The sequence below is a fragment of the Nerophis ophidion genome, linkage group LG26, assembly GCF_033978795.1.
Source record: "Nerophis ophidion isolate RoL-2023_Sa linkage group LG26, RoL_Noph_v1.0, whole genome shotgun sequence".
Classification (NCBI taxonomy): domain Eukaryota; kingdom Metazoa; phylum Chordata; class Actinopteri; order Syngnathiformes; family Syngnathidae; genus Nerophis; species Nerophis ophidion.
In genome coordinates, this window is record NC_084636.1 from 30645447 (window position 1) to 30670361 (window position 24915).

The following is a 24915-nucleotide window of genomic DNA, read 5'->3' on the forward strand; positions in this document are numbered from 1 at the left end:
TTCCACCCTTTGGCTCCACAAACTCGGACCTGGGTCAGAATTGTTAAAAATGACGGTGGCCACACCCTGAAGGGCTGGATCGGTCAGTACCTATTCGTACCCATTCGTAGTGGGCGGAGCCTGGCGGCAAAAACCGCTCAATCATACTGTCAACACTGCACCTCAGATGATCAGAGCTCCTCCAAAACCGATACGAGGCTTTTAGGTTGGGGTCTGATCATCAATCAATCAATCAATGTTTATTTATATAGCCCTATATCACAAGTGTCTCAAAGGGCTGCAAGAGCCACAACGACATCCTCGGTTCAGATCCCACATAAGGGCAAGGAAAAACTCACAACCCAGTGGGATGTCAATGGGAATTTCTATGAGAAACCTCAGAGAGGACCGCATCCTCGGTTCAGATCCCACATCAGGTCAAGGAAAAACTTAACCCGATGGGACAATGAGAAACCTTGGAGAGGACCGCAGACGTAGGTGCCCCCCACCCCTCTAGGGGAGATCGGATGCAATGGACGTCGAGTGGGTTTAGCATAATATTGTGAAAATCCAGTCCATAGTGGATCTAACATAAGAGTGAGAGTCCAGTCCAAGGTGGGGCTAGCAGGAGACCATCTTGAGCGGAGACGGGTCAGCAGCACAGAGACGTACCGAACCGATGCACAGGCGAGCGGTCCACCCCGGCCACAAGCCACAACGACATCCTCGGTTCAGATCCCAGATCAGGTCAAGGAAAAACTTAATGGGACAATGAGAAAACTTGGAGAGGACCGCAGACGTAGGTGACCCCCACCCCTGTAGGGGAGATCGGATGCAACGGACGTCGAGTGGGTTTAGCATAATATTGTGAAAATCCAGTCCATAGTGGATCTGACATAAGAGTGAGAGTCCAGTCCAAGGTGGGGCCAGCAGGAGACCATCTTGAGCGGAGACGGGTCAGCAGCACAGAGACGTCCCCAACCGATGCACAGGCGAGCGGTCCACCCCGGGTCCTGACCTTGAACAGCCAGCACTTCATCCGTGGCTACCTCCACGAAGGAGAGGGGGCAGAGCAGAAAAGAAACGGCAGATCAACTGGTCTAAAAGGGGGGGTCTATTTAAAGGCTAAAGTATACAAATGAGTTTTAAGGTGAGACTTAAATGCTTCTGAGGTGGCATCTCGAACTGTTACCGGGAGGGCATTCCAGAGTACTGGAGCCCGAATAGAAAACGCTCTATAGCCCGCAGACTTTTTTTGGGCTTTGGGAATCACTAATAAGCCGGAGTCCTTTGAAGGCAGATTTCTTGCCGGGACATATGGTACAATACAATCGGCAAGATAGGATGGAGCTAGACCGTGTAGTATTTTATACGTAAGTAGTAAAACCTTAAAGTCACATCTTAAGTGCACAGGAAGCCAGTGCAGGTGAGCCAGTACAGGCGTAATGTGATCAAACTTTCTTGTTCTTGTCAAAAGTCTCACAGCCGCATTTTGTACCAACTGACTACATGTTGATATCGACACCAATATCGCCCCCTGGTGTGGGAAACTGATATTGGTCATAACTTCCCTCCTGATCTTCCTGAAATGTTTGATGGTGGTCCAAATATGCCTGATTAGCGCCCCACACAAGTCAATAACATCAACAAAGCTCCCCTTTGTGCATTCACGCACAGTATAAAACGTTTGGTGGACAAAACGAGAAGAAGACGGAGTGGCACAAAACACCTCTCTCTGCGGCTTGTACACGTGGACTAACTGTTGCGTCATAGTCCACGCAACTATGGTGAGTTCAAGAACCTCAAAATGAGTAGGACAAAACGGTCGATCACCAACCTTTTTGAAAGCAAGAGCTACTTCTTGGGTACTGATTAATGCAAAGGGCTAGCAGAAGAGTGGCTCGTGTGATCGACAGGCGGATCGGTGCGGCGTCTTCAGTAATGCGGACGTTGTACCGATCCGTTGTGGTGAAGAAGGAGCTGAGCCGGAAGGCAAAGCTCTCAATTTACCGGTCGATCTACGTTCCCATCCTCACCTATGGTCATGAGCTTTGGGTCATGACCGAAAAGACAAGATCACGGGTACAAAAAATGAGTTTCCTCTGCCAGGTGGCGGGGCTCTCCCTTAGAGATAGGGTGAGAAGCTCTGCCATCCGGGGGCAGCTCAAAGTAAAGCCGCTGCTCCTCCACATCAAGAGGAGCCAGATGAGGTGGCTCGGGCATCTGGTTCAGGATGCCACCCCAACGCCTCCCTACCGAGGTGTTTCGGGCACGTCTGGAAGACTAATTCTCCCGGCTGGCCTGGGAATGCCTCGGCATCCCCCTGGGAGGAGCCGAACGAAATGGCCGGGGAGAGGGAAGTCTGGGCTTCCCTGCTTAGGCTGCTGTCCCCGCAACCCGTCCTTGGCTAAGCAGAAAAAGACGGATGGATGGATGGAAAACAGTGCCAGCCGAATAGTGACAAACCACCGACAAAGATCAGACTGTAAAGACGAGACATGTCGTCCTGACGACCCGTCTTGAGGACTCGTCCGGTCTACACGTACGGTGCAAGGCAGAGGAAAACCTGCAGCCTGTAACTATGTTCTCCCAAAGAGCCGCCTTAATGGACTTAGGGCTGCTATATTCACCCGCCAATGCAGCGAGCCGTAAGCTTTGACTTATTTTAAAGACGGCGCTGACCGTTCACACACAGAGCACTGATCCTGTTTAGCACTAAGGACATAAGGAGTAGCCATTTTTAGCTCGCACTGTGGCGACTCTCGGAAAGACTCGCAAGCTTCCTGGGACGTGTTGTCGCCCCGGCACGTGCACGCCGACACCCTTTGTTGGAGAGTCGTGGGCGTCCGACACTTTCTGGCCTTGCCGTGACAGTGGCAGCAGTCCTGGCTATATCGGGGCCCCGATAAATCATTTAAAAATTTATCTTTTGAGTGAACGATCCCTCGCGCCTTAATGAAATAAGCAGGGGCGTCCATGATAACGTTGCTTGGATGGCAACATATGTTGCTCCAAAACCGGTATGTACCTTTCAGCATTAAAGGTGCCTTCACAGATGTGTAAGTTACCCATGCCTTGGGCACTAATACACCCCCATACCATCACAGATGCTGGCTTTTGAACTTTGCGCCTAAAACAATCCGGATTGTTCTTTTCCTCTTTGCTTCCGGAGGACACGACGTTCACAGTTTCCAAAAAACGATTTGAAATATTGAAAAAAAACACTTTTCCACTTTGCATCAGTCCATCTTAGATGAGCTTGGGCCCAGCAAAGCCGGCAGCGTTTCTGGGTGTTGTTGATAAATGGCTTTCGCTTTGCATAGTAGAGCTTTAACTCGCACTTACAGATGTAGTGACGAACTATACTTACTGACAGTGGTTTTCTGAAGTGTTCCTCAGCCAATGTGGTGATATCTATCCATCCATCCATCCATTTTCTACCGCTTATTCCCTTTCGGGGTCACGGGGGGCGCTGGCGCCTATCTCAGCTACAATCAGGCGGAAGGCAGGGTACACCCTGGACAAGTCGCCACCTCATCGCAGGGCCAACACAGATAGACAGACAACATTCACACTCACATTCACACACTAGGGCCAATTTTAGTGTTGCCAATCAACCTATCCCCAGGTGCATGTCTTTGGAAGTGGGAGGAAGCCGGAGTACCCGGAGGGAACCCACGCATTCACGGGGAGAACATGCAAACTCCGCACAGAAAGATCCCGAGCCTGGTTTTGAACCCAGGACTGCAGGAACTTCGTATTGTGAGGCAGACGCACTAACCCTTCTCCCACCGTGAAGCCTGTGGTGATATCCATTACACACTAATGTCCCTTTTTGATGCATTACCGCCTGAGGGATCGAAGGTCCATAATATCATTGCTTTCTTGCAGTGATTTCTCCAGATTCTGTGAACATTTTGATGGCGAAATCCCTAAATTCCTTCCAATAGCTCGTTGAGAAATGCTGTTCCTAAACTGCATTTGTTGACAAAGTGGTGACCCTCGTTCCCATCCGTGTTTGTGAATGACTGAACATTTCATGGAAGCTGCTTTTATACCCAATCATAGCACCCACCTGTTCCTAATTAGCCTGCTCACCTGTGGGATGTTACAAATAAGTGTTTGATGCGCATTCCTCAACCTTTCTCAGTCTTTTTTGCCACTTGTGCCAGCTCATTTGAATTCCAAATGAGCTAATATTTGCATAAAATAACTAAGTTTTCCAGTTAGAACATTAAATATGTTGTCTTTGCAGTCTATTCAATTGAATATAGGTTGAAAAGGGATTTGCAAATCATTATATTCTGTTGTTATTTACAATTTAAAAAAAAACGTGCCAATTTCACTGGTTATGGGTTTTGTAAATCCTAGATTGTGATGGGCGTGGCCTGTGCCTCGAGGTTGGCGACAGGTGATTGGATGACACAGCTGAAAGTGTTTGTCTAATCACCTGTCGCTCTGTAAAAAGGCCGCGGTCGTGAGGCGGCAGGGAGGAGAGGTGGACATATCGTAGCTGGCAACAGCAAGACTGGGTAAAAGAGGAGAGACAAATTTCAGTAGGCCTTTAAATTTGTGATATATATCATTTCAACTTAAGTTATAAATATTTACATAGAAATATCCTCATTTTTATATGTGGGCTCTGTACCGAGGATGTCATTGTGGTTTGTGCAGCCCTTTGAGACACTTGTGATTTAGGGCTATATAAGTAAACATTGATTGATTGATTGAAATTGCTGAAAAGCATTCAGGTTTATTGGAAAATAAAACATTGTTGAACCTAAACTGTCATGTCTATCCCAAGAGTCTTCCACATAGATTTAAAGTCAAGTAATGACAGTTTCATTGGTGATGGCGAGGAGCAGTTTTGGCCCACAGGCTCAAACCCCCACGAATAAGTGCCAATAAGTGCTGACCCATTTGGTACTTTATGGTCTCACCATCCTCATCTGTATCAATCCGCATTCAAAACTGTGGAGACAAGTTAGAAATGTTGAAATTTTGTGATGTCTGCAAGATTCCTTTCGCAATTTTGCATTGTCAATGTGTCTCGTGTCTGTGATTTTAACCACGGCTTGTTTGTTTAAAATCCCAACCCTTGTTTTTGGCCTAAAAATGCCCGACAGAAATCAAAATATCCGACTTCATTTTTTTTCTTCGATATGTGTTCTTCAGACTTTTACCTTTACTACTTACGTATAAAATACTACACGGTCTAGCTCCATCCTATCTTGCCGATTGTATTGTACCATATGTCCCGGCAAGAAATCTGCGTTCAAAGGACTCCGGCTTATTAGTGATTCCCAAAGCCCAAAAAAAGTCTGCGGGCTATAGAGCGTTTTCCGTTCGGGCTCCAGTACTCTGGAATGCCCTCCCGGTAACAGTTCGAGATGCTACCTCAGTAGAAGCATTTAAGTCTCACCTTAAAACTCATTTGTATACTCTAGCCTTTAAATAGACTCCCTTTTTAGACCAGTTGATCTGCCGTTTCTTTTCTTTTTCTTCTATGTCCCACTCGCCCTTGTGGAGGGGGTCCGGTCCGATCCGGTGGCCATGTACTGCTTGCCTGTGTATCGGCTGGGGACATCTCTGCGCTGCTGATCCGCCTCCGCTTGGGATGGTTTCCTGCTGGCTCCGCTATGAACGGGACTCTCGCTGCTGTGTTGGATCCGCTTTGGACTGGACTCTCGCGACTGTGTTGGATCCATTATGGATTGAACTTTCACAGTATCATGTTCGACCCACTCGACATCCATTGCTTTCCTCCTCTCCAAGGTTTCTCATAGTCATCATTGTCACCGACGTCCCACTGGGTGTGAGTTTTTCCTTGCCCTTATGTGGGCCTACCGAGGATGTCGTAGTGGTTTGTGCAGCCCTTTGAGACACTAGTGATTTAGAGCTATATAAGTAAACATTGATTGATTGATTGATTGATACTTACTCGCCATTATCGTAACAATACGTGAATCTGGTGACAGGGGAACATTTTTGTTCTCATTTTCAAGAGGGCGCCAGAGAGTCCATTATTAAATGTTGTGTTTGATAACGCTAAAGCATAAAACATTTCACCAGACAGGATAGGCTTGTAAAATTTTGGTGCGTTTTTGTGCTTTTTAAGATCCTCAAAAAATGTGTGGAAACGGAGCAGCTACAGTTTTGTTCTGCTCAGGACCTAAAAATAAAACGTCAATTTGCAAACATTCCTGAGAAAATGACAACCCGAGACCAAAACCAGTACCTCTGCCAAGACCAGCACTACTGCTAGGAGGGAGGGGTGAAGGGTCTCGGGGGGGAATTTGCCTTTACATTCTTATCGGTGACTGAGCAGGAAGGGAAGGAAAAATGCTTACCCTGTTATGGATTGATTAAAAATTTTACTCCTTCAGGAAAAACGTTTCCGACACATCACAGATGCAACTTTTAAAAATATTTTTAAACTTCCTGTAAATGCTGGCATTTTTTTTACTTTTTTTTTTACCAACACGGACATTTCTGGCATAGATGTGTGTGTCCAAGTTAAAGGAAACGGCAGTGTGTGTTCTTCTAATGGATTTATTACGATCTTTGCAAGCTGGTTTACGTTTGCTGTGGTCTGGAACAAAACGGTAATGTTTGCTATGGTCTGGAACAACATGGCACGTTTGCTAAGGTCTGGAAGAAAATGGTTACGTTTCCAGTGGTCTGGAAAAACATGGTTACGTTTGCTGTGGTCTGGAACAAAAAGGTTACGTTTGCTGTGGTCTGGAACAACATTGCAACATTTGCTGTGGTCTGGAAAAAATGGTGATGTTTGCGGTGGTCTGTAAAAACATGGTTACGTTTGCTGTGGTCTGGAATAAAATGGTTACGTTTGCAGTGGTTTGGAACAACATTGCAATGTTTACTGTGGTCTGGAACAAAATGGTTACGTTTGCTGTGGTTTGGAACAACATTGCAACGTTTGCTGTGGTCTGGAAAAAAACTGGTGATGTCTGCTGCGGTTTAGAACAACATGGCACCGTTTGCTATGGTCTGGAACAAAATGGTGATGTTGGCTGTGGTCTGGAACAAAATGGTTACGTTTGTGGTGGTCTGGAACAAAATGGTCATGTTAGCTGTGGTCTGAAACAAAATGGCAACGTTTGCCACAGTTTGGAACAACATGGTCAATGTTTGCTGTGGTCTGGAACAAAATGGTTACGTTTGTAGTGGTCTGAAACAACATTGCAACATTTGCTGTGGTCTGGAAAAAAATGGTGATGTTTGCTGTGGTCTGGAAAAACATGGTTACGTTTGCTGTGGTCTGGAAAAACATGGTTACGTTTGCTGTGGTCTGGAACAAAATTGTTACGTTTACAGTGGTCTGGAACAAGATTGCAACGTTTACTGTGGTCTGGAACAAAATGGTTACGTTTGCTGTGGTTTGGAACAACATTGCAATGTTTGCTGTGGTCTGGAAAAAAACTGGTGATGTCTGCTGCGGTTTGGAACAACATGGCACCGTTTGCTATTGTCTGGAACAAAATGGTGACGTTGGCTGTGGTCTGGAACAAAATAGTTACGTTTGTGGTGGTCTGGAACAAAATGGTCATGTTAGCTGTGGTCTGAAACAAAATGGCAACGTTTGCCATGGTCTGGAACAACATGGCAATGTTTGCTGTGGTCTGGAACAAAATGGTTACGTTTGCAGTGGTCTGGAACAACATTGCAGCGTTTACTGTTGTCTGGAACAAAATGGTTACGTTTGCTGTGGTCTGAAACAACATTGCAACATTTGCTGTGGTCTGGAAAAAAATGTGATGTTTGCTGTGGTCTGGAAAAACATGGTTACGTTTGCTGTGGTCTGGAACAAAATGGTTACGTTTGCAGTGGTCTGGAACAACATTGCAACGTTTACTGTGGCCTGGAACAAAATGGTTACTTTTGCTGTGGTTTGGAACAACATTGCAACGTTTGCTGTGGTCTGGAAAAAAATGGTGATGTTTGCTGCAGTTTGGAACAACATGGCACCGTTTGCTATGGTCTGGAACACAATGGTGATGTTGGCTGTGGTCTGGAACAAAATGGTTACGTTTGTGCTGGTCTAGAACAAAATGGTAAGGTTAGCTGTGGTCTGAAACAAAATGGCAACGTTTGCCATGGTCTGGAACAACATGGCACAGTTTGCTATGGTCTGGAACAAAATGGTTACGATTGATGTAATCTGGAACAAAATGGTTACGTCTGCAGGAGTCTGGAACAAAATGGTAAAGTTTGCTGTGGTCTGGAACAGCATTGCAACATTTGCTGTGGTCTGGAAAAACATGATAACGTTTGCTGTGGTCTGAAACAAAATTGCAATGTTTGCTATGGTCTGGAAGAACATAGTAACGTTTGCTGTGGTCTGAAAAAAAATGGGAACGTTTGCTATGGTCTGGAACATCATAGCACCGTTTGCTAGGGTCTAAAACAAAATGGTTACGTTTGCTGTGGTCTGGAAAAAAATGGTAACGTGCTGTGGTCTGAAAAAAATAGTAACGTTTGCTATGGTCTGAAACAACATGGCAACGTTTGCTGTGGTCTGGAACAACACAGCACCATTTGCTATGGTCTGGAAGAAAATGGTTACATTTCTGTGGTCTAGAACAAAATGGCTAAGTTTGCAGTGGTCTGAAACAAAATGGTAACGTTTGCTGTGTTCTGGAACAAATTGGTTACGTTTGCTGTGGTGTGGAACAATATGGTTACATTTGCAGTGGTCTGGAACAACGTTGCAATGTTAACTGTAGTCTGAAACAAAATGGAAACGTTTGCTATGGTTTGAAACAACATGGTAACGTTTGCTACAGTCTGGAACAACATGGCACCGTTTGCTGTGGTCTGGAACAACATGGCACCGTTTGCTATGGTCTGGAAGAACATGGCAACGTTTGCTGTGGTCTGAAACAACATGGCACCGTTTGCTATGGTCTGGAACCAAATGGTTACGTTTGCTGTGGTCTGAAACAACATGGCAACGTTCGCTGTGGTCTGGAACAACACGGCACCATTTGCTATGGTCTGGAAGAAAATGGTTACATTTGCTGTGGTCTAGAACAAAATGGCTACGTTTGCAGTGGTCTGAAACAAAATGGCAACGTTTGCTGTGTTCTGGAACAAATTGGTTACGTTTGCTGTAGTGTGGAACAATATGGTTACATTTGCAGTGGTCTGGAACAACATTGCAATGTTAACTGTAGTCTGAAACAAAATGGCAACGTTTGCTATGGTTTGAAACAACATGGTAACGTTTGCTATGGTCTGGAGCAACATGGCACCGTTTGCTGTGGTCTGGAACAACATGGCACCGTTTGCTAAGGTCTGGAAGAGCATGGCAACGTTTGCTGTGGTCTGAAACAACATGGCACCGTTTGCTATGGTCTGGAACCAAATGGTTACGTTTGCTGTGGTCTGAAACAACATGGCAACGTTCGCTGTGGTCTGGAACAACACGGCACCATTTGCTATGGTCTGGAAGAAAATAGTTACATTTGCTGTGGTCTAGAACAAAATGGCAACGTTTGCAGTGGTCTGAAACAAAATGGTAACGTTTGCTGTGTTCTGGAACAAATTGGTTACGTTTGCTGTGGTGTGGAACAATATGGTTACATTTGCAGTGGTCTGGAACAACGTTGCAATGTTAACTGTAGTCTGAAACAAAATGGCAACGTTTGCTATGGTTTGAAACAACATGGTAACGTTTGCTATGGTCTGGAACAACATGGCACCGTTTGCTGTGGTCTGAAACAACATGGCACCGTTTGCTATGGTCTGGAACCAAATGGTTACGTTTGCTGTGGTCTGAAACAAAATGGCAATGTTTGCTATGGTCTGGAACAACATGGCAATGTTTGCTATGGTCTGGAACAACATGGCAACGTTTGCTGTGGTCTGAAACAACATGGCACCGTTTGCTATGGTCTGGAACCAAATGGTTACGTTTGCTATGGTCTGAAACAACATGGCAACGTTCGCTGTGGTCTGGAACAACACGGCACCCTTTGCTATGGTCTGGAAGAAAATGGTTACATTCGCTGTGGTCTAGAAACAAATGGCTACGTTTGCAGTGGTCTGAAACAAAATGGTAACGTTTGCTGTATTCTGGAACAAATCGGTTACGTTTGCTGTGGTGTGGAACAATATGGTTACATTTGCAGTGGTCTGGAACAACATTGCAATGTTAACTGTAGTCTGAAACAAAATGGCAACGTTTGCTATGGTCTGGAACAACATGGTAACGTTTGCTACGGTCTGGAACAACATGGCACCGTTTGCTGTGGTCTGGAACAACATGGCACCGTTTGCTATGGTCTGGAAGAACATGGCAACGTTTGCTGTGGTCTGAAACAACATGGCACCGTTTGCTATGGTCTGGAACCAAATGGTTACGTTTGCTGTGGTCTGGAACAACACGGCACCATTTGCTATGGTCTGGAAGAAAATGGTTACATTTGCTGTGGTCTAGAACAAAATGGCTACGTTTGCAGTGGTCTGAAACAAAATGGTAACGTTTGCTGTGTTCTGGAACAAATTGGTTACGTTTGCTGTGGTGTGGAACAATATGGTTACATTTGCAGTGGTCTGGAACAACATTGCAATGTTAACTGTAGTCTGAAACAAAATGGCAACGTTTGCTATGGTCTGGAACAACATGGTAACGTTTGCTATGGTCTGGAACAACATGGCACCGTTTGCTGTGGTCTGGAACAACATGGCACCGTTTGCTATGATATGGAAGAACATGGCAATGTTTGCTGTGGTCTGAAACAACATGGGACCGTTTGCTACGGTCTGGAACCAAATGGTTACGTTTGCTGTGGTCTGAAACAAAATGGCAATGTTTGCTATGGTCTGGAAGAACATGGCAACGTTTGCTGTGGTCTGAAACAACATGGCACCGTTTGCTATGGTCTGGAACAAAATGGTTATGTTTACTGTGGTTTGAAACAAAATGGTTACGTTTGCTGTGGTTTGGAACAAAATAGTTACGTTTCCTGTGGTCTGGAACAACATGGTAACGTTTGCTGTGGTCTGGAACAACTTGGCGTACAAACAACTATTAAAAATCCAGCCAATATTACAATCAGATAATGTGTAATGAGACATGCAAATGTAAATCAAACACACAGAGGACTTGAGTCAAGGATATTAATTGAGCTCCAATATACACACAAACGAAGCATAATGATGCAATATGGACATACAGCTAGCCGAAATAGCATGTTAGCATGGATCAGCTTGTAGTAATGCACTGACCAAATAAGCCTGTTTAGCACTCCACACAAGGCAATAACATCACCAAAGGTCACCTTTGTGCATTCACGCACAGCATAAATCGTTTGGTGGACAAAACGGGACAAAGAAGGAATGGCACAAAACACGTCAGAGAAAGTTGTACATGTAAACAAACTGTTGCGTCAGTCCACACGTCACAGTGGCCAAAATATTAAACATACTTGTTAAATAAAACCTATGCCGTGTTTTTAATGAATACTTGGGCCAACTACGCCACAGTACTGTGCTGTCATGGTGTTTTTTTTCGTAGGTGGTACAAAAAATGTTTGAGAACCACCACTGAATGTAAATGTTGGCTGATACACTTGAGCTGAAGTCAATGAGTCCGTTTTTTTTACGTTGTTGTGTTTATCCGCAACTACAGCGTCAAGACCGACAACATGGCAAAAGTCAACAGTGAGATTTCCTTTTCGACCAGACACCGCCTGTCCAGTCCCACTTCTGACGAGGAGCTGGCCGTCATCGAAAATGGAGACAGCGGGTGAGTCGGGCGGTTGCACATGCTGTCCAGGGGCATGTCTAGTCATTAAGGAGGCCCTGGGCGGACCCAGTCCTGGGGGCCCTCCACATAACAAAAACAGCATTCTGATGTCGGAAACTACGATGCGAGCTGCTTATTAAAACCTGGCCTATCACGGAGTTTACTGTAACTGATGGGAACATTGATCAACGTTCAATGAAGTGTTCTCAATTTTTCAGAGGCTATTTTTTTTTTTGTTGGACCACGCTCTTATTAGTGTGTGACTGGTGAGAAAAAAAAGCTTTTGATGCGAGAGACGAGACAACAAGAAAGGTTTTTTTTTTGTTGTTGTCTGTACCGAATCTGGTCCCTTACCGAATCCCTCATTTCCAACGTAAAATCGAGTTTGCGCGTTGCCGACTTTGCACGCCGGCTCCAACAGCACTGAGAACGGACTCGGCCAAACTGCCTTGAGGTAATGTTACAATGTTCGATGCCAACGGCGAAACTGAACTCAAAAAACGTGATTTAGGTGAGACTCATCTTTTCTAAAAAAAAAAAAACGCTATCTATCCATGCATCCATCTTCTTCCGCTTATCCGAGGTCGGGTCGCGGGGGCAGCAGCCTAAGCAGGGAAACCCAGACTTCCCTCTCCCCAGCCACTTCGTCTAGCTCTTCCCGGGGGATCCCGAGGCGTTCCCAGGCCAGCCGGGAGACATAGTCTTCCCAACGTGTCCTGGGTCTTCCCCGTGGCCTCCTACCGGTTGGACGTGCCCTAAACACCTCCCTAGGGAGGCGTTCGGGTGGCATCCTGACCAGATGCCCGAACCACCTCATCTGGCTCCTCTCGATGTGAAGGAGCAGCGGCTTTACTTTGAGTTCCTCCCGGATGGCAGAGCTTCTCACCCTATCTCTAAGGGAGAGACCTGGAAACTCATTTCGGCCGCTTGTACCCGTGATCTTATCCTTTCGGTCATGACCCAAAGCTCATGACCATAGGTGAGGATGGGAACGTAGATCGACCGGTAAATTGAGAGCTTTGCCTTCCGGCTCAGCTCCTTCTTCACCACAACGGATCGGTACAACGTCCGCATTACTGAAGACGCCGCACCGATCCGCCTGTCGATCTCACGATCCACTCTTCCCTCACTCGTGAACAAGACTCCTGGGTACTTGAACTCCTCCACTTGGGGCAGGGTCTCCTCCCCAACCCGGAGATGGCACTCCACCCTTTTCCGGGCGAGAACCGTGGACTCGGACTTGGAGGTGCTGATTCTCATTCCGGTCGCTTCACACTCGGCTGCGAACCGATCCAGTGAGAGCTGAAGATCCCGGTCAGATGAAGCCATCAGGACCACATCATCTGCAAAAAGCAGAGACCTAATCCTGCGGTCACCAAACCGGAACCCCTCAACCAACGCCTTGACTGCGCCTAGAAATTCTGTCCATAAAAGTTATGAACAGAATCGGTGACAAAGGACAGCCTTGGCGGAGTCCAACCCTCACTGGAAATGTGTTCGACTTACTGCCGGCAATGCGGACCAAGCTCTGGCACTGATCGTACAGGGAACGGACCGCCTCAAACGCTATCTTGATGCTAAAATACATTGACTTTGCTATTGACATGCTACTGATTAGCATTAGCTATTTTACATGGCGATTTCAACACCTTCAAATTTTTTATGAAAACCACAAACGAGATGCACGTTACAATCAAACATGTAGTGTGTGATAATTATACTAATTCTTAACTATAAGACAGTAGTAACACTTTTTAGGGCGCAAAAATAAATGAATTAACCATACACTACTGCCATCTGACGTTTGGGACTTGCAACCGTAAATCAGACTCAGAAAAGTAAAAAGAACATACATATACACACACATATACATATATATATATATATATAAAAATATACGGTGGGGCAAAAAAGTATTTATTCAGCCAGCGATTGTGCAAGTTCTCCCACTTAAAATGATGACAGAGGTCTGTAATTTTCATCATAGGTACACTTCAACTGTGAGAGAAAGAATGTAAAAAAAAAAATCCAGGAATTCACATTGTAGGAATTTTAAAGATTTTATTTGCAAATGATGGTGGAAAATAAGTATTTGGTCAACCATTCAAAGCTCTCACTGATGGAAGGAGGTTTTGGCTCAAAATCTCACGATACATGGCCCCATTCATTCTTTCCTTAACACGGATCAATCGTCCTGTCCCCTTAGCAGAAAAACAGCCCCAAAGCATGATGTTTCCACCCCCATGCTTCACAGTAGGTCTGGTGTTCTTGGGATGCAACTCAGTATTCTTCTTCCTCCAAACACGACAAGTTGAGTTTATACCAAAATGGATACATGGATGATACAGCAGAGGATTGGGAGAATGTCATGTGGTCAGATGAAACCAAAATAGAACTTTTTGGTAGAAACTCAACTCGTCGTGTTTGGAGGAAGAAGAATACTGAGTTGCATCCCAAGAACACCATACCTACTGTGAAGCATGGGGGTGGAAACATCATGCTTTGGGGCTGTTTTTCTGCTAAAGGAACAGGACGATTGATCCGTGTTAAGGAAAGAATGAATGGGGCCATGTATGAATGGTTGACCAAATACTTATTTTCCACCATAATTTACGAATAAATTCTTTAAAATTCTTACAATGCAAATTCCTGGATTTTTTTCTTCACATTCTGTCTCTCACAGTTGAAGTGTACCTATGATGAAAATGACAGACCTCTGTCATCATTTTAAGTGGGAGAACTTGCACAATCGGTGGCTGACTAAATACTTTTTTGCCCCACTGTATATATATATATATATATGTATATATATATATATATATTAAAAATGTATTCTACAAAACAGACTCAATACCAGCACTGTTAAAAAGTGACAAGCTATCAAAGGTTGGCGCAATCTCTAAAGTGGTCGCCCGTCCCTCATGATTCTGTCCACCGAGGTTGGGTATCGAAACTGAGAGGTAAAATGCTCAAATGTAGCCGTCGAGCATTGTGAACTAACTTTTTCCTGATTGGTACACAGCTAACAAGTCAATGTCGATGTTTATTTATATAGCCCCAAATCACAAATGTCTCAAAGGACTGCACAAATCATTACGACTACAACATCCTCGGAAGAACCCACAAAAGGGCAAGGAAAACTCACACCCAGTGGGCAGGGAGAATTCACATCCAGTGGGACGCCAGTGACAATGCTGACTATGAGAAACCTTGGAGAGGACCTCAGATTTGGGCAACCCCCCCCCCTCTAGGGGACCGAAAGCAATGGATGTCGAGCGGGTCTAACATGATACTGTGAAAGTTCAATCCATAGTGGCTCCAACACAGCCGCGAGAGTTCAGTTCAAGCGGATCCAAGACAGCAGTGAGAGTCCCGTCCACAGGAGACCATCTCAAGCGGAGGCGGATCAGCAGCGTAGAGATGTCCCCAACCGATACAGGCGAGCGGTCCATCCTGGGTCCCGACGAGCGGTCCATCCTGGGTCTCGACTCTGGACAGCCAGTACTTCATCCATGGTTATCGGACCGGACCCCCACCACAAGGGAGGGGGGGACATAGGAGAAAGAAAAGAAGCGGCAGATCAACTGGTCTAAAAAGGAGGTCTATTTAAAGGCTAGAGTATACAGATGAGTTTTAAGGTGAGACTTAAATGCTTCTACTGAGGTAGCATCTCGAACTGTTACCGGGAGGGCATTCCAGAGTACTGGAGCCCGAACGGAAAACGCTCTATAGCCCGCAGACTTTTTTGGGGCTCTAGGAATCACTAATAAGCCGGAGTCTTTTGAACGCAGATTTCTTGCCGGGACATATGGTACAATACAATCAGCAAGATAGGATGGAGCTAGACCGTGTAGTATTTTATACGTAAGTAGTAAAACCTTAAAGTCACATCTTAAGTGCACAGGAAGCCAGTGCAGGTGAGCCAGTACAGGCGTAATGTGATCAAAATTTTCTTGTTCTTGTCAAAAGTCTAGCAGCCGCATTTTGTACCAACTGTAATCTTTTAATGCTAGACATGGGGAGACCCGAAAATAATACGTTACAGTAGTCGAGACGAGACGTAACAAACGCATGGATAATGATCTCGGCGTCTTTAGTCAACAAAATGGAGCGAATTTTAGCGATATTACGGAGATGAAAGAAGGCCGTTTTAGTAACGCTTTTAATGTGTGACTCAAAGGAGAGAGTTGGGTCGAAGATAATATCCAGATTTTTTACCGAGTCACTTTGTTTTATTATTTGGTTGTCAAATGTTAAAGTTGTATTATTAAATAGAGGTCGGTGTCTAGCCGGACCGATAATCAGCATTTCCGTTTTTTTGGCGTTAAGTTGCAAAAAGTTAGCGGACATCCATTGTTTAATTTCATTAAGACATGCTTCCAACTGACTACAGTCCGGCGTGTTGGTCAGCTTTAGGGGCATGTAGAGTTGGGTGTCATCAGCATAGCAGTGAAAGCTAATACCGTATTTGCGTATGACGTCACTAGCATATTTTGGTAGTGACTACGTTCTTTTCGATGTCTTCCAGGTCTCACCGTCTTTGTGATGAGAATTTCGAGAGGGCGCTGTCCTCCAAGTCCAAAAGAAATGCTTTCACAGGTCAGGGGGCGATGGCCAGGTAACAGTCCTACTAACTAGTAGCTAGTTAATGAACATCCCAGTAGTCCTAACCCCCTTGGATACTCGCCAGCCTAGATGGGTGTCACTTCCTCTTCTTCTGTCTGGACTCTCTCTGACCTTCTAGGCTCTCTTACTTCTTCTACATGCTGCGCACCTGGGTATTTAGCAGAATGAACCCCGAGGTAATAGAGAGGCACGATTCTTTCCTGGAGCGCTTCCGAGGCCCGGAGCTGAAAGATATGTCCAGCCGGGACAGCAACGGCCACTCCCTGGGGCCCAACGAAGCCCTAAACAGGAAGAAGTGAGTAGCGGTCGTCCATTTGTTCAATTACGCACATCATGGCGCAACAGGCGCCAAACTTTACGAAGCTAAACAAAGCAACGTTTCTTTCCGAAGTCTTGCTAGTAAGTGGCCGCTAGCTACTTACAACATGAACAACTGCAACAACACAGATGAGTAAGTTTTATTAGATAATAGAGGTAGAAGTACTAGAACACCGTCACAATGATAGTGCCTTGTAGCTTAGCTTGTCGCTATTCCCATTTTTGGTCTGTTTTTTTCACCTGAGTCAAAGTCTTCTTGGTGCAAGTCATGTTTGTTACATCCAGTTTTTAAAAAATGAAACCAACCAATGGTCTGAGTTTGGCTAATTTGAGAAGACACTGAGAGGTACGGACTATCTATACGCTAGACACTTTTCCTTCAAAGAGGGCTACACACCTGGAGACAATTCTCTAAGAACCTTTCCCACCTGGTTTATTCAGTTACACCTTGTAGAGCAGGGGTGCCCATTACGTCGATCGCGAGCTACCAGTCCGCCGCGGGGGGTGTGTCAGTCGATCTCCAGCCAGGCTTTTAAAAAAAAAATAGACCTAAAAATTAGTGATCATCAATCTTCACCAAGACGTCACTTAAATGACATTCACGGTACCGGAGGGTCTTGTGAGATGACGCTGGCTGCTGCAAGATCATTATTATGAAAATATGACCGAGAGGAAGGCGAGAAACACTTTTTATTTCAACAGACTCTCGCGCCGTACCTTCCGTCAAAACTCTAAAGGCCGACTGCACATTTCCTATCTTCACAATAAAAGCCCTGCTTCATGCTGCCTGCGCTAACTAAATACAGAGTCTCGGAAAACTGGCGTGCACAAGTGATCCCTCAGAAAGCTGGCGTGCACAAGTGATGTGCACGCCAGCTTTCCGAGACTCTTATTTTGTTAGCGGAGGCAGCATGAAGCAGGGCTTTTATTGTGAAGATAGGAAATGTGCAGTCGGCCTTTAGAGTTTTGACGGAAGGGACGGCGCGAAAGTCTGTTGAAATAAAAAGTGTTTCTGGCCTTCCTCTCTGTCATTTTTTCCTAATAATGAACTGGCAGCAGCCAGCGTCATCTCACAAGACCCTCGGGTGCCGTGAATGTCAATCAAGCAAGCTACGGAATTTGCCGCCAATGTTTTTCTTGTAAAGTGTATGGAAGCTGGATGAATTAGATGCCAAAAACCAACCACTTTCATGTGGTATTGTACAGAAAGGACAACTTTTTTTCTCCTCCATTTGAAAATGTGGGCGTTATCATCATTACTGTCTGATTCCAATCAATGCAAGTCATCAGAATCAGGTAATACACCAACTTATATTCTTGTCTTTGTGAAAGAAAGACATCTATATGTGTTACACATGCTTGTATTATCATTAAACACATTTAACTTGTTTACAAAAATGTCTCTTTCATAAATAAATAAATATAAATGATATATATAAATGAGGTAGATCCCCTCGAGTTGGTCAATTGAAAAGTAGCTCGCCTGCAGAAAAAGTGTGGGCACCCCTGCTGTAGAGGTTTCCCTCCTGTGGTGGGTTCTCCTGATGCCGACAGATCTTCGAGAGCCTAGTAGACAGGTTTGATTAAGTCTTTTATTTTCATAAAGCAGTTTAATTTGCTTTCCAGCTATATATATCTCAGACTTTTCAGTCCGGCGTGTGTCTGCTTTTCGTGTCTCTCTCTCTGACGACAGGTGATTAGATCACAAGTCCCAGCTGGGCAATCTACTCATCTGCCGCTGACTTTAGAGACCAGTCCTTACACACCCCTCTCCGTGGCAGGCCCCCAGACCGTGCCCTCCTCTACACACCCATTTACAGTACACTTTCAAGAAGTTAAAACCAAACAATCCATGGTTTTAGTTTTACTAATTTGAGAAGACATTTAGAAGTACAGTAGGTACTCCGGCATCTTCACACCTCCAAAGACATGCACCTGGGGATAGTTTGATTGGCAACACTAAATTGGCCCTAGTGTGGGAATGTGATTGTGAATGTTGTCTGTCAAGCGGTAGAAAATGGATGGATGGAGCATGTATTGGAAGGTTTGCTGCCATCCGCTGGACATGTAGCATCTGCACCTATCTTCCAAAGCTAACTCCAAACCTAGTGACAAACCTCTAAGAACCCTTCCAACTTGGTTTATTCAATTATACCCATTTATGCTACAACTTCCAGAAGTTAAAACAAAACAACAGATGGTTTTAGTTTTGCTAATTTGAGAAGACATTTAGAGCTACAGTAGGTATTGGAAGGTTTGCTGTCATCTGCTGGACACCTAGGATATGCACCTATCCTCCAACGCTAACTCCAAACCTAGTGACAATCCTCTAAGAGCCCTTCCAACAGGGTTTATTCAGTTACATCCATTTACAGTACACTTTCAAGAGGTTAAAACCAAACCATCCATGGTTTTAGTTTTGCTCATTTGAGAAGATATTTAGAGGTACAGTACGTCTTGGAAGGTTTGCTGCCATCTGCTGGACACGTATGATCTGCACCTATCCTCCACAGCTAGCTCAAAACCTAGAGACAATCTTCTAAGAATCCTTCCGACCTGGTTTATTCAGTCACACCCATTTACAGTACACTTTCAAGAAGTTAAAACTAAAGCATCCATGGTTTTAGTTTTGCTCATTTGAGAAGACATTTAGAGGTACAGTATGTATTGGAAGGTTTGCCGCCATCTGCTGGACACGAATGATCTGCACCTATCCTCCAAAGCGAGCTCCAAATCTAGGGACAATCTTATAAGAATCCCTCCAACCTGGTTTATTCAGTCACACACATTTATACTACAATTTCAAGAAGGTATAAACAACCTATCCATGGTTTTAGTTTTGCTCATTTGAGAAGGCATTTAGAGGTACATTATGTCTTGGAAGGTTTTCTGCCATCTGCTGGACATGTATAATGTGCTACAATCCTCCAAAGCTAACTCCAAACCTGGTGCCGATCCTTTAGCAATCCTTCCTGTCTTTGTTATAACCCAGATTTAGATGTTGTACAGACTATCTATTAAGAGGTTTGCTGCCATCTGCTGGACACTTATGATCTGCACCTATCCTCCAAAGCAAGCTCCAGACCTGGAGACAAATCTCTAAGAACCCTTCCAACCTGGTTTATTCAATTATACCCATTTATGCAACAACTTCCAGAAGTTAAAATCAAACAATCCATGGTTTTAGTTCTGCTAATTTGAGAAGACATTTAGAGGTACAGTAGGTATTGGAAGGTCATCTGCGGGACACGTATGATGTGCTACAATCCTCCAAAGCTAGCTCCAAATCTGTGGACAATCTTCTAAGAACCATTATGACCTGGTCTATTTATACTACAATTTACAGAAGGTAAAAGCAACAAACCCTTGGTTTTAGTTCTTCAAATTTGAGAAGACATTTAGAGGTACGGTATGTATTGGAAGGTTTGCCGCCATCTGCTGGACACGAATGATCTGCACTTATCCTCCAAAGCGAGCTCCAAATCTAGGGACAATCTTATAAGAATCCCTCCAACCTGGTTTATTCAGTCACACACATTTATACTACAATTTCAAGAAGGTATAAACAACCTATCCATGGTTTTAGTTTTGCTCATTTGAGAAGGCATTTAGAGGTACATTATGTCTTGGAAGGTTTTCTGCCATCTGCTGGACACGTATAATGTGCTACAATCCTCCAAAGCTAACTCCAAACCTGGTGCCGATCCTTTAGCAATCCTTCCTGTCTTTGTTATAAACCGGATGTATATGTTGTACAGACTATGTATTAAGAGGTTTGCTGCCATCTGCTGGACACTTATGATCTGCACCTATCCTCCAAAGCAAGCTCCAGACCTGGAGACAAATCTCTAAGAACCCTTCCAACCTGGTTTATTCAATTATACCCATTTATGCAACAACTTCCAGAAGTTAAAATCAAACAATCCATGGTTTTAGTTCTGCTAATTTGAGAAGACATTTAGAGGTACAGTAGGTATTGGAAGGTCATCTGCGGGACACGTATGATGTGCTACAATCCTCCAAAGCTAGCTCCAAATCTGTGGACAATCTTCTAAGAACCCTTCTTACCTGGTCTATTTATACTACAATTTACAGAAGGTAAACGCAACCAATCCTTGGTTTTAGTTCTTCAAATTTGAGAATACATTTAGAGGTACGGTATGCATTGGAAGGTTTGCCGCCATCTGCTGGACACGAATGATCTGCACCTATCCTCCAAAGCGAGCTCCAAATCTAGGGACAATCTTATAAGAATCCCTCCAACCTGGTTTATTCAGTCACACACATTTATACTACAATTTCAAGAAGGTATAAACAACCTATCCATGGTTTTAGTTTTGCTCATTTGAGAAGGCATTTAGAGGTACATTATGTCTTGGAAGGTTTTCTGCCATCTGCTGGACACGTATAATGTGCTACAATCCTCCAAAGCTAACTCCAAACCTGGTGCCGATCCTTTAGCAATCCTTCCTGTCTTTGTTATAAACCAGATGTAGATGTTGTACAGACTATCTATTAAGAGGTTTGCTGCCATCTGCTGGACACTTGTGATCTGCACCTATCCTCCAAAGCAAGCTCCAGACCTGGAGACAATTCTCTAAGAACCCTTCCAACCTGGTTTATTCAATTATACCCATTTATGCAAAAACTTCCAGAAGTTAAAATCAAACAATCCATGGTTTTAGTTCTGCTAATTTGAGAAGACATTTAGAGGTACAGTAGGTATTGGAAGGTCATCTACGGGACACGTATGATGTGCTACAATCCTCCAAAGCCAGCTCCAAATCTGTGGACAATCTTCTAAGAACCCTTCTGACCTGGTCTATTTATACTACAATTTACAGAAGGTAAAAGCAACCAATCCTTGGTTTTAGTTCTTCAAATTTGAGAAGACATTTAGAGGTACGGTATGTATTGGAAGGTTTGCCGCCATCTGCTGGACACGAATGATCTGCACCTATCCTCCCGAGCTAGCTCCAAACCCAGTCCCGATCCTTTAGGAATCCTTTCTGTCTTTGTTATAAACCAGATGAAGATTTTGTCCAAAAGAGTTGTGGTTTGTGCCGTATGGTTCTTTGCAGCAATAGCATAGTTCTTAGTGCAATTTTGTTTCCTTACAACATTTTAAGACGCTCTCGCGTCACCTTACGGCTTCAGCCAGGCTATATCCGGAATAACTTTTAGAGGTAATTATCAGAAGAGCTATTTGCTGCCATCTGCTGGACATGATCTGCACCAATCCTACCAAAGTGGATCCCAGCCTGCAGAAGCTTCGGTGTATCCCTGTGGTAGACCCTCGTTCATAGACTTCACCCGTATCCCTTCTCGCCCGATAAAAGAGTGAAACGCAAACAAATATATGACCCTTCTTAGCAAAAAGGAGGACAAAAAAGAGGTCAAAAAAGAGGAGGCGAAGGATGATAAGAAGGATGGCGACAAAAAGGGAGAGGAGAAGAAAGATGAGAAGAAGGACGAGAAGAAGGATGATAAAAAGGACGATAAAAAAGATGATAAAAAGAAGGAGGAGCCTCCGTAAGTATCGAAGACTTGTCATGATGCTTGTAGGTCACGTCGTGGCAGGATGAATGAATGTTGCCTTTTTTCCAGGAAGGAGATCTGGATCATGGACCCGGCAGCCGACATGTACTACAGGTGGCTCACGGTCATCGCTGGACCCGTCTTTTACAACCTCATGATGATTGTCACCAGGTATGTTTTTCCTTCACCTTCAGTTGATGCGAACACAAATATCTGCAAAAGCCTCTTTGGTCTTCCAGAGCCTGTTTCAACGAACTCCAGGAACGCTTCACCAAACTCTGGATCTTCCTGGACTACACCTCGGACTTCATTTACTACACAGATACGTTCGTCAGGTCCAGAACAGGTCAGATTATTCAGCATGCACGTGAAAGTTTCAAACCATTGACTGGGTGTTTGCTCCCCAGGTTACCTGGAGCAAGGCCTGCTGGTGAAGGACGGCACTAAGCTAAGGAGCAAATACAGGACGACCTCTCAGTTCAAGTACGACATGATTTCCATGATCCCCACCGATTTACTTTTCTTAAAATTTGGCTACAACAACCCCGAGTTCCGGTTCAACCGCCTTTGCAAGATATCCAGGCTTTTTGAGTTCTTTGAGAGGACAGAAACCAGGACCAGCTTTCCCAACATGTTCCGTATCAGCAATCTTGTACTCTACATTCTCATCATCATCCATTGGAACGCTTGCATGTTCTTTGCCATCTCCAAAACCATCGGTTTTGGGTCGGACACTTGGGTGTATCCGAACATCAGCCATCCTGAGTACGGTCGTCTGGCCAGGAAGTACATCTACTCGCTGTACTGGTCAACGCTGACCCTCACCACCATCGGGGAAACGCCTGCACCAGTGAAAGACGTGGAGTACCTCTTTGTCATCGCCGATTTCCTCACCGGCGTACTGATCTTCGCTAGTATCGTCGGTAACGTCGGCGCCATGATCTCCAACATGAACGCCTCCCGTGCCGAGTTCCAGGCCAAGATCGACTCCATCAAGCAGTACATGCAGTTCCGAAAGGTCACCAAAGACCTGGAGGCCAGGGTCATCAAGTGGTTTGACTACCTGTGGACGGAAAAGAAAACCTGCGACGAGAAGGAGGTCTTGAAGAACCTACCGGACAAACTCAAGGCCGAGATCGCCATTAACGTGCATTTGGATACACTCAAGAAAGTGCGCATTTTCCAGGATTGTGAGGCGGGACTTCTTATCGAGCTGGTGCTCAAGCTGCAGCCTCAAGTCTTCAGTCCTGGTGATTACATTTGCAAGAAGGGAGACATCGGCAGGGAGATGTACATCATCAAGGAGGGAAAGCTGGCCGTGGTGGCCGATGATGGAGTCACCCAGTTTGTAGTGCTCAGTGATGGGGCCTACTTCGGGGAAATCAGTATTCTGGGCATCAAGGGCAGCAAGGCGGGGAACCGAAGAACTGCCAACATCAGAAGTGTTGGTTACTCCGACCTCTTTGCTCTCTCAAAGGACGACCTGATGGAGGCGCTCACTGAGTACCCAGACGCCAAGAAGGCCCTGGAGGAGAAAGGAAAGGCCATCCTCATGAAAGACAACCTCATCGACGAGGCAGTGGCCAACGCTGGTGCCGACCCCAAAGACCTGGAGGAGAAGATTGACAAGTTGCAGGACAACCTGGACGTCATGCAGACCAAGTTTGCCAAGCTGATGGCTGAGTTCACCTCCAACCAGACTAGGATGAAGCAGAGGGTCACAGAGATGGAGGCCAAGGTGAAGGCCATCAAACCTGAGGACCTGTCTGAAGTAGTAGCTGACAAGGACAAGAAAGTCCAGTAACACCTGAGAGACACGTGAAAGACGTTTATTTATACGATTTCAAATTGTGTACAAATTCCACAGGACCAACTTTGTCGTGCAAAATGTTTAAAAATCCCAAATATTAAGTAAGCTTATCATTCATAGACTTGAAAGTAGCACGGTCCTTCTTCCAGACCCTTTGGAAAAACCTGAATGATACCGTTTGATACTGTACATACAAAACTGCATGACACTACTCACTGTATTTGTCTACTCTGTCATTTTATAGATAAAATAAAACAGCACCACCAATTTTGGAGTTGAAGTCCATCAAGCTGTTGAGGGAGTCCAGTTCGGAGGCTTTAGGATCTCTGCTCGTTGTGGAGGACAGTCACCTGATGCCCACCGGTATTTGTTGGGTTGGTACACAGATGAGTGTGGAGTTGGAGTTGAAGTCCGTCAAGCTGTTGAGGGAGTCCAGTTCGGAGGCTTTAGGATCTCTGCTCGTTGTGGCGGACAGTCACCTGATGCCCACCGGTATTTGTTGGGTTGGTACACAGATGAGTGTGGAGTTGGAGTTGAAGTCCGTCAAGCTGTTGAGGGAGTCCTGTTCGGAGGCTTTAGGATCTCTGCTCATTGTGGCGGACAGTCACCTGATGCCCACCGGTATTTGTTGGGTTGGTACACAGATGAGTGTGGAGTTGGAGTTGAAGTCCGTCAAGCTGTTGAGGGAGTCCAGTTCGGAGGCTTTAGGATCTCTGCTCATTGTGGCGGACAGTCACCTGATGCCCACCGGTATTTGTTGGGTTGGTACACAGATGAGTGTGGAGTTGGAGTTGAAGTCCGTCAAGCTGTTGAGGGAGTCCAGTTCGGAGGCTTTAGGATCTCTGCTCATTGTGGCGGACAGTCACCTGAT

The 24915-nt window shown here is 45.0% G+C and overlaps 1 protein-coding gene across 1 annotated transcript; it reads left to right on the plus strand.

Moving 5' to 3' along the window:
* Positions 1 to 4480: 4480 nt before the first annotated feature.
* cnga3a (cyclic nucleotide gated channel subunit alpha 3a) lies at positions 4481 to 24434 on the plus strand. Its single transcript, XM_061888513.1, has 9 exons — positions 4481 to 4511; positions 11636 to 11752; positions 16281 to 16370; positions 16497 to 16673; positions 16770 to 16829; positions 22070 to 22228; positions 22304 to 22405; positions 22474 to 22580; positions 22642 to 24434. The coding sequence occupies exons 2-9, from the start codon at positions 11652 to 11654 to the stop codon at positions 24036 to 24038; spliced, it is 2193 nt and encodes a 730-aa protein (XP_061744497.1). The 5' UTR covers positions 4481 to 4511; positions 11636 to 11651; the 3' UTR covers positions 24039 to 24434.
* Positions 24435 to 24915: the final 481 nt, after the last annotated feature.

Bases quoted from the DNA above. Each gene is read 5' to 3' on its own strand.
- cnga3a (XM_061888513.1), top strand. From the start codon at position 11,652: ATGGCAAAAGTCAACAGTGAGATTTCCTTTTCGACCAGACACCGCCTG. The intron at 16,830-22,069 runs GTAAGTTTTATT...GACCCTTCTTAG, and splicing joins AACTGCAACAACACAGATGA to CAAAAAGGAGGACAAAAAAG. The intron at 22,581-22,641 runs GTCAGATTATTC...TTTGCTCCCCAG, and splicing joins GTTCGTCAGGTCCAGAACAG to GTTACCTGGAGCAAGGCCTG.